The sequence below is a fragment of the Rhinoderma darwinii genome, chromosome 5 (assembly GCF_050947455.1).
Source record: "Rhinoderma darwinii isolate aRhiDar2 chromosome 5, aRhiDar2.hap1, whole genome shotgun sequence".
NCBI lineage: Eukaryota > Metazoa > Chordata > Amphibia > Anura > Rhinodermatidae > Rhinoderma > Rhinoderma darwinii.
In genome coordinates, this window is record NC_134691.1 from 25245753 (window position 1) to 25256597 (window position 10845).

The 10845-nt window shown below is 44.6% G+C and overlaps 1 protein-coding gene across 1 annotated transcript; it reads right to left on the minus strand.

Moving 5' to 3' along the window:
- Positions 1-997: 997 nt before the first annotated feature.
- Positions 998-8476, minus strand: LOC142651293 (uncharacterized). Its single transcript, XM_075825777.1, has 5 exons — positions 8400-8476; positions 6154-6295; positions 4383-4629; positions 3938-4028; positions 998-1788 (listed from the first exon to the last, which is right to left on the minus strand). Exons 2-5 carry the CDS (start codon positions 6291-6293, stop codon positions 1529-1531), a joined length of 738 nt encoding a protein of 245 aa, XP_075681892.1. The 5' UTR covers positions 6294-6295; positions 8400-8476; the 3' UTR covers positions 998-1528.
- Between the last annotated feature and the right edge of the window lie 2369 nt (positions 8477-10845).

Here is a 10845-nt window from a genome sequence, read left to right on the forward strand (position 1 = left end):
TTACTGTGTCCTCGGGACACGGATACAGTGAAAAATTTCAGCCTTTGGTTCTCGTCTAGTAAGCCTCAGGCATTAGCCAATTAAGGTCACGAGACAGTAACATCATTGTGCTGGGTAGCGCAGGTGGTGTGATGACGTTACTGCACAACACCACCTGCATTGGCCTGCTGACCGCACAGGACGTCAACAGCCGAGCGCAGGCGGCACAACAAGATCTCTGCATTGCAGCGGCCTCACTTGGGAATGGGGTTAGGAAAGTGTCAGTATTAATATTTTCAGGGTCACTATTTCTGTGTGGGGGGCGCCAAAAGGGAACATTATTGCTGTGCGTGAAGGTACAAAGGGGGCCATAAACTCTGTGTGAGATAATGAGGGGCACATTATTACAGTGTGGGGACACTATTTCTGTGGGGCACAAAAGGGGGCACTTTTACTGTGTGGAGGCACATTACGATCTCGGGCACTATCTATCTGTGTGTCATAAACAACGTCCTGACGCTGCCAAGCTAGAAGCCGGTGTAGGTTTCCACTAAAATTTATACCAGTTTTCTGGCGGAAGTTATAAAACATTTGTAGAGGGCCGCGGGCCCATTTCCAAAAGCGCAGATGGCAGCGTAAAATGGCCATAAGTCCCAATTTTCAACGAAAATTGCAACTTTTATACGCCAGAAGGTTCATAAATTCCTCCTGAAGACCTGAAACTACCAGCAACTAAATCATCAGGGAAAAAAGGATAATCAGGTAACTGGCACATATACACGGGCATACTTGGCAACAGTTCCCGTTTTTGCGTGACTGCCCTGCAAATTCACCTACAAAAGGGGTGGAGATTAAACATATGTAGGGCTAAAGGGGGCTTTCTTTTAGGGCACTGCCAGGCAGAATGGGGGGGCTTACCAATGTTCCATTTTTTGGTATTAAAATGTTAGCAAGTATGACAATGAGAAAAATGAGCCTCAGTACAGGTTTTTTATTTTTTATAGGTGTAATTCGATGATGAGCAACGATATGGATAAAATCACAGAAATTAGGAAGACGCCATTAAAGGGAACGTTTAATCAGTTCTAGAGTCTTACTTTACAGCATGCACGTGGACGTAAGAAACCTCAGTCAACAAACAACTCATTGACCCACACTTACCTAGCAGTCTTAGTAAATGTGGGCCAATGACTTCTACATAAGAGTGTAGTGGGCATGCTCTCTGACATGCGCAGAGGTCATTGTGCAGGGAGGGGGAAGAGGGGAGCTCTTACCATCACTATTTGTCAATGGTGGATCCTGTCTTCTTCTCCTCCACCTTTATAATAAGAGCTGTTAAATAATAAATGGCATCAACAATTTTTTTATTTTTTTTTACCAAAAATATGTTTAATGTAAATTGTTAATTTAAACAATAATTCATTTTTCGGACAATAAATTTCCTTTAAGAAGCTTAAAGACCCAAATTGAAGTTCAGCCGCCATGGAGAAGTACCATTTATATTGTCGGCAGGGGTCGGCTTGATGGTATAATAATACATTTTATATGATCATTTGTTGGTGACGGGTTTACATTGAGTTGATTGGCACATTTCCGCTTTGCCCGTCTCATATGCTAGCTGTAACTTCTGAAATCCTCTTGCCATAAAAGCTGCATCCTCGTCACCTCCAAACTCCACAATCCATTGTCTCAGTTCTGGATCAGGATGACCCGTAGTGTTATATCCACCACTAGTGTTACCAGCAGGTGTACATAGGAGACCAGGCTGAGGTAGTGCGGGGAGACAAGGCAAGGGGGGCAACTTCTTATCTAGGAGCACAAAAAAAAAAAAAAATATATATATATATATATGCAACCGTCCAGATGAACAAAATGTAATACTAAGATCCACTACATCTGCAGGCAATATTTAAAGGGGAAATCCAACCAAAATAATCTTACGACATAAAAAAATAATAAAAACACAAAGCAAACATTTGCCTATTGGTCAGTCTGCGGCTTCTCCGAGGTCCTGAAACAAGCAGTCTTGTAGAAATCTGTCAAAGGTCTTTTGCACTTTTGTTTTTTTCCATGTTTTGGCTGAAGTGTTGAAAAGGGGTGTGGCTTCATTAAAGCGGCAGAGTTTAGATTTGCCTGGCGTCAATTTTAATCTGAGCAGTAGGGGAGGTTTCTACCCAGACAAAGCAGCCTTAGGCGGGATTCACACGACCGGGTCGGGTCCGAGCCCGAGTGCCGGCCGGTAAAATCGGCCATTCTGCCCGGCCGGTTTGCATAAAGTTATGCATCCGTGCCGGGCCGGGCAGATCCGGACAGTGACATCAGCGGCAGCTCCTGAAGGGGAATCCCCATGTGTTCGGGGATTCCGCTTCAGGAGTTTCCCCTGATGTCACTGCCCAGATATGGACAGAGACATCAAGCGCTCTGTCCAGGAGCGGAATCCCCGAACACACGGGGATTCCGCTCCTTCAAGGAGCTAAAGTGCGGCTAGCACATAGCAGAGCGGGGAGATACCTCCCCGCTCTGCTATAGTGGCGTCGCTGCAGTAGTAGCAGCCGCAGCAGCTGCTGCTACTAGCGGCGCCATCTAAGGTGTCGCCGAGCCAGGGTGCTTTTAACAAGCAGGGGAAGGGAGCCAGCGCAGCGCTCCCTCCACCTGCTGTACACCCCGGCCCTGCAACACAGTGTGCAGCGATGCCATTCGTCAGAATGGCATCAACTCCTCCTCCTCACATGCACTCTGCGCTGTGAGGAGGAGGAGATAGAGCGCAAGCGCCGGGAAACCCGGCCATCACTCGGAACACATTCCGGTGATGGCCGTGTAATACCCGGCCCCATAGACTTCTATGGGAGCCGGGCGGCCGGGTGTCCGGGCAAAGATAGAGCATGTCCTATTTTTTGACGGCCGGATTTTCCGGCCGTCAAAAAATCGGTCGTGTGAATAGCCCCATTAGGGGTCTATCATTCCTAATGCAGCCGGGTGCCGGCCGATTTATGAACGGCCGGCACCCGGACGGGAAACCCTGCCGTGTGAATGAGGCCTTAAGGCCCTTTTACACCTGCCGATAAGAGGCCGATGCAGCGAGCGCCGATCAACGAGACATCGTTGATCGGCGCTCGTTTGCTCCTGTCACACGGAGCTATGGATGGGGAGGAGCGGTCATTATCCGATCACTCGTCCCCATACATTATTATGATGTCGGCAGCGCGTCTCACTGTTTGCACAGGAGGATGTGCTGCCGACAAAGATAATATTTCACTTTTTTAAAATGATACGACCAGCAGATGATTGAGCGTTTGCTCGTTCATCCGCTGATCGTTCCCCGGTTTACACAGGGCAATTATCTTCAATGAGCGTTATATGAATGCTCCTTAGCCCGATAATCGTCCTGTGTAAAACCCCCTTAAGCCACAACCCTTTTCCCAAGACTATTGTTCACACCGAAGTAGGAAGGTGATTATATATATGTATATATATATATATATATATATATATATATATATATATATAGCACGAGAAGAGTGTTGGATATATATATTTACATTTTAGAGTGCAATTTGAAACATAGTAATATTAAGGACGAAGAGGCTATCATGGGAAGTGTTGCTAGTTTTTTTTAACTTTGGCGTTTCTTTAAAAGGGACACTCCAGGCAAAACTAATATATAGTTTTATGACTAGTACAGGGTTAGGGGGGCGGTGCATGACACAGGGATTCTCTCTTTGGTGCTCTTTAAATGCTTGTGTCATGAACTGCCTCCTGAGGCCCTGTACTAGGCATAACACAGTGTATAGGTTTTGACCGGTGTTACTTTAATATACTACTATTATTGGAATTACTCCCTAGGTCGGATGAAGCTTAGCAGACAGTATTTGGAAACCAGAAAACACAATATTTTTTCGAGTGCAATAACAATAGGGTGAACAAGTCGTTTCTAAAATCATTCACAAAAACAGATTACCTGACAACCTGGAGCTACAAGATGATGCCAGACTTTGCACGCTGGTAGACTTCTTACCATTACACAAAATCAGACTTTTGGAATGTGGAAGCTGAAAAATAATTTCAGTGAAAAAGCTTAGTTCTTAACTTTGCTGTATAGACTGGGACAGAATGAGCAGTGTCATCTCAATATCATTAGAGGGCAGGGAATTTTATGATAGCTCTATTGTACTGCTGGAGGCCTAGATACGGCAGGGTAGTAACACTATACACACAGATAGGGCTCTGTATACAGCTCCCTGTCACTCCCAGGTCTCTAAAAGAAAAATAGCTGCAACATTAAGAACAAAGAAAGAAATCAATAATCATATTATTTCTCTTCTACAGACTTGCATGTAATTAATAAAAACTACAATTAAATACATGAGACTTTTCTTTTCAGCTGCTGATTAGCTCCAATTTACCGGCAGCAGAGCGGTAACCTCATCTCGCCTCCTCGTTTTGTGTCTTGCTTTTGGCCTCGTTTTGTTGTTTTTTGTAGAGTAGTAGGGAAGGTGGTGCGTCTGATCTAATGGTTGCATCTTAAGAACTTCCGGTATGGAGTTAGTAAGACTCGAGGACATGCAGGCCCTGCACGCAGCACAAGTCTGGGGTCGGAGGCGTTGTTCTAAATGCCGGGATATAGACAAATGTCTCAGAGTACTGGAGTCACTACAAGATAGAGTAAGACATTATATAATGGCATCACACTCATCTGAACTCTTTTATCCGTACATAAGCTCATTACTGCAATTAGACAAGAAATACATGACGACAGCAGTTGGGCAATGTCGCATCTCATTGAAAAGCACAGGGCTTTCTGTTTCAGACTTCTTCTGCCCTCGTTTTCTGAGACAGGAAGTAGTTGTTTGACAGCTACCATCATCAGCCATATTGGCGCTCATGGAGCTGGTTACTCTGTCTCATGGTCACACAGATGACCCTCCTACCTCTCTCAACTACCTCTGGCAGGTAATCTGTTAATCACTTATCAATGGCCCAGCTACATAGTCCTACTCCCTGATTCCCCGGCTGCTAATAATGTGGGCAAAGTTCCTGTGCCCGCTCCACCTTCTGGACGTACTTTTACTCCCTGTTGTGGTAAGAACATCAAAGTTCAGTCAAATGTGGTCATGAATTGACTGAATCGGTAGTTCAAACTTTCTTGGTATCCAGGACAGGGGATTTAGAATGCCCCCATCCTTGGTAGCAGTCAGATGGACAACCATTCATTTAAAGGATTTTTTTTCAGCATAGAAAATGATGGCATAGCGCTAGAATAGGGAGTTGTACCCCATGATCCTCAGCATGGAGGGGTTGGTGCGCTAGTTTAGCGCTGTGGCCGCTTCACAGTGGCGCATCTGGTCATCCGCTTTTCAGGGAGCTACAACATAGCCCAAATCCCTTTATTGGAGTAGTGGTGCGGGTGCCAAGGAGAACGATGTGCAGGTAAAATGAAGGGACTCCGACCCCTTGGTTCTCATGATTGGCCGCGGTCCCAGATCAGAATGTTATCCTAGCTATATTCCATAACGTTCAATCATAAGAATACACCTTTAATTGCCCCTCCCCCTTCTCAACCAATCCCTAGTGTTCTTATTAGATACACCCATTTACCTTTCACCCCCATCCCTTTAACACATGTACAGTTCCCAATGTAGAACCGGGATGGCCACCCTCCCGTGAATCCGCCAGCTCCTCTTCCGGCTTCATCTCTTACATCTTTACACATTGAAGGAAAGCTCTGACTGGTTGCAGTGGGGCGCCTGTCAAGAAATTGCACACCCCCAATGATGCCCCAGGGGGCTGCCTACTCTGCCTACCCCTTTTCCTGGCCCTGCATGACTGCTTTTCACCTCCTTGGATGGTACCACAGCGCCAATCCCACATCGAGCTGAACAGCGGAGTCATTTCTGACAGACTAATTGCAGAAATAGGAGGAGATTGATCAAAACTGGTGTAAGTGAAGCAGTTGCCCATAGCTACCAATCAGGTTGAGGCTTTCATCTTCCAAAGAGCTTATTAAAAATGAGAGCTGAAATCTGATTGGTTCTTTTGGACTCCGATTGCACTAGTTTTGATAAATCCCCCCCCATAGTGACGTGGGTCGCACATGATCCAGGGCAGCAGCTGCCGGCAGGAGTATTTCACAGGGTCCGGTCAGTCAGCGGTGTAAATACTGCGCCCCTCACTCACCTGTATGTGCGACTTATCACATGTTTAGATTCTGTCTTCTGGATTCTTCTGGATTTGTCTGACCCGTAACATTTCAGTAGTTGCTCAACTGATGTCCGATGAGGGTGCGAATGTTTAAAACCTTCCTCTTTCTTTGACATTCCTGCCAGTAAAATGAGAAGATCAATAATAACAGGAGTCTATGTGGGCCGAGGTCATATCTATCGATTATAATATCAAATATTAGAGGAATAAATATACAGCCGTATGTACATTAGAAAAAGAGAAATGGAGAGCGATACTGCCAGACTGACAAAATAATGGCCACATAATAGCCCGATGCAGCTCCAACATTATGGTATTATAGAGCGCCACATAACAGCAACATAAAGTGCCCATGTAATTGTGCCATGTAGCTCTCATACTTCTACCATAATGGCACCATTTACTGCCCATCTAACATTGCCATGTAGTGCTCTCATAACTGCACCATACAGCACCCACGTAACAGTACCATACAGCACCCACATAACAGTACCATACAGCCCCCACATAACAATACCACGCAACGCCGACCTAACTGCACCATATAGTGCCCACATTACAGTGCCATGTAGTGCTCTCATAATTGTACAATACAGCACCCACATAACAGTACCATGCAGCGCCCACTTAACTGCACCATATAGTGCCCACATTACAGTGCAATGTAGTGCTCTCATAATTGCACCATACATTACCCACATAACAGTACCATACAGCCCCCACATAATAATACCATACAGTACCCACATAACAGTACCATACAGCGCCCACATAACAGGCATCATTTAGTGCCCATATAATGGTGCCATGTAGCTCTCTCATAATTGCACCATAGAGCACCTACATAACAATACCATACAGCACCCACATAATACCATACAACACCCACATAACAATACCATACAGCGCCCACATAACGGCATCATTTAATGGTGCCATGTAGCTCTCCCATAATTGCACCATAGAGCACCCACATAACAATACCATACAGTACCCACATAACAGTACCATACAATGCCCACATAACGGCATCATTTATTGCTCATATAATGGTGCCATGTAGCTCTCTCATAATTGCACCATAGAGCACCACCATAACAATACCATACAGCACCCCCATAACAATACCATACAGCACCCACATAACAATACCATACAACACCCACATAACAATACCATACAGCACCCACATAACAATACCATACAGCACCCACATAACAATGCCATACAACACCCACATAACAATACCATACAACACCCACATAACAATACCATACAGCGCTCACATAATGGCACCATTTAGTGCCCATATAATGGTGCCATGTAGCGCTCTATAAGGCTGGGTTCACACGAGCACATTAACGTCCGTAATGGACGGACGTATTTCGGACGGAAGTCCCGGACTGAACACAGTGCAGGGAGCCGGGCTCCTAGCATCATAGTTATGTACGATGCTAGGAGTCCCTGCCTCTCCGTGGAACTACTGTCCCGTACTGTAATCATGTTTTCAGTACAGGACAGTAGTTCCACGCAGAGGCAGGGACTCCTAGCATCGTACATAACTACGATGCTAGGAGCACGGCTCCCTGCACTGAGTTCGGTCCGGTGCTTCCGGCCAAAATACGTCCGTCCATTACGGACGTTAATGTGCTCGTGTGAACCCAGCCTTATTGTACCGTACAGTCCCCACATAACAGTACCATACAACGCCCACATAACAGCATCATTTAGTGCCCATATAACTGTGCCATGTAGCGCTCTATAATTGTACCAAATAGTGGCCATACAACGTTGCCATATAGTTCTTTCATAATGGTGCCACACATAGTACCAAAGAACACCTACATAACTGTGCCATGTAACGCCCAAATAACAATCTACCATACAGTGCCCACATTATTGTACCATACAGTAGCTGTGATTTCAGGCAGGACGTTTATAGCAGGGGCAGGATAAAGGTCCCTCCAGGGCATTTTGCCCTTTGTCATAATCCAGACCTTAGTGCTTTACTCCTTTTCTATATAAATGGCCGCTTTTATGGGGCCAATAACCCAGCAGCTTCCTAGATTTTGGGAACACATGTCGGTTGCTACAACACAACAGCTTATTGGAGAACAACAAGTTCCAGCGTGCCCTTCCAGCTACAAGCAGAGCATGCTGGGATTTGTGGCTCTATACATATGGGCAGTAGGAAGTTACTGAAATGCAAGTCTTGTGCCTACCTGGTATGTGACCTCTACAGCCATGACCAACCCCATACACTTCTCTCCCAGTATCATGTCCAGCCTCCCACCACCCCCTCAAGTGACCACCTACCTCTAATAATACATTAACCAATTGCAGCCTGACTGCTGGGGCGGACATAGGAAATAAAGGAGAAGGCACGGAATGCTTGGTAACATTGTAGCAGTGCAGTGGGCGGAGCAATGAAGGCTTCATTGTTGATACAGATTTAACTACATCTCCCAAGATTCCCTGGGCTGTCTAAGAACCTTACTGAATGGCAGAGATTTCTGGGAAGTGTAGTCCGAACAGATGTAACGTATTCACCAGCTGTAGTGTAGTCTGGAACTGGACTAACGGTATTTGGCCTAACATTCAAATCCATGAAGACTTTATTTGTATCTAGAATCTTTAAATTAAGACAAAATAAAAATACTAAAATTATTATTACGGTCAAAATTGTTAAAATAATTTAAAAGATATTTCCCTTTAAAACTGGATGACGACTAAAATATTTACCATCAAAGCTTAAATATCCTGTCACCGAGTTTTCGCAGTGATACATCTCTTGTATCAACCATGTTGGACCACCCTGCTTTCTTAGACTCCTGAATGTCAAATAATAAAGTGATACACCCCTTGCAATGCTGCACTAAATAGATTTTGCCATTCAGGACTCTGGGAAAGCTGGATGACATCCCTATGGCTATATTGGTTATTACCCAGCTTTCCCAGACAAAGATAACTAAGAAACAGCTGAATAAAATGTCACGGTTTGATAGAAAAGAGAATATTTTGGGGCCTAATTCAATAATGGGGCAAATTTTTTAACATTTTGGTGGAAGATATAAAATCTTTTGACCATTGGCAGATTTTCTGGCATATTGGAAAATCTCCATGAATAACGATTCGATGTTTCAATGAGCGTCATTGTTTGCGAGACATCTGCTGGTGTATATTTCAGGTTTTGACATCATGTTGCTCCAGTAATGCAGCGCTGCGGTTTGTTACAGCTATTTGCGCCACCTGCTGGTTGAGCATATAATGGCGGCTCTTAGGACGGGTTCACACACGGCGCGTTACTGGTACTAAAGTGTCAATTTAGCGAGCGAGATTTATCTTTACATATGAATAGTGTCGTAAGATACATATATGGCGAAAATTGGAACAAATTTATCAAAATTGCGCACATAATCGTCTCAGAGCAACTTGCTAGGCATGTTAGACACGTTTCTTTTCCATACGCCATCTCATGACTTGTGTAAATGTACACTAAAAGTGCCTGCACGGACGTGAAAAACGCATGCCACACGCAAAGCGCACTGATGCCAATACGCAACGCACACGGACAAGAAATATAGGAAAAATGCTGCGTTTTTTACGCGCGCAAATTGGACGCGCTTGTCTGAATGTAGCCTAGGAACCCGACCGGCTGGAAACACCTAAGCGTTACATGGATTACCGACTAAACTTTTTCAACTCAATGGAATAAAAGATTTACATTTTGTTATGAGTGCTGGATTTCACTTTTGAATCGTACCATAAGTATTTGTGCATGAGGCCTGGAAACGCAATTATTCCTGCTGACTGACGGGTACTTGCTGGTGGCATCCCCATGGGTACGGAATTTTTCTGCTATTTGGGCAAAAGTTCATTTGTTACTGATCTTATAACCTAAGAAATGCTGCCCTCTAGTGGCTAGAATATAGACCACTTTTACATGTGACAAGACTTGTTTTACAAAAGGCATCATCAGAAAATCATTTAAATCAGGTTCTTATTTGTAGTGCGGATCCTTATGTTTATACACACACACACACACACACACACACACACACACACACACACACACACACACACACACACACACACACTTAAGTTCAAGCCAGAGTTCAGAACACAAATAAATCAGGTGAAGAGAAGTTGAAACGAAAGCTGGGCAAACACAGGAAAATCACAGGAACCGACGCCAGGAATAGCACCACCAGGGCTGATAACCAAGCACTGGAGCACTGCAACACTGGAGCGATTTCCCTTAGGGGTTGTCATATCATCAAATGTTATTGCAATATAATTCAGCAATAAAAATCAATTAGTTTTGAAGTTAACTTTATGTTACAAAAATGCTCCAGTTGCGAGTTACTATCTTTACTATATTATAATGGTGCGCCCCTGGTGTTCAATCTGTATAGGAATATGCACGTACTTCAACTGAGCTGAATGATGGAGGACGCACATGCGCAGTTACACTTCTCCAACAGCCACCAGCCAATAGAAAATGCCTCCTCTGCTTGTCAGTAAATAAGTAGAGAAGAAGCTTTTATCCAGAAACAGAACTTGTAGTGTGGATGGAGACTCACACAGTAAGAAACACAAAGGAGAGTCAGCATATATAGCGAGAGCCGGCATACAGCACTGCTTACATACAGCGTGGAGCTCTCCTCT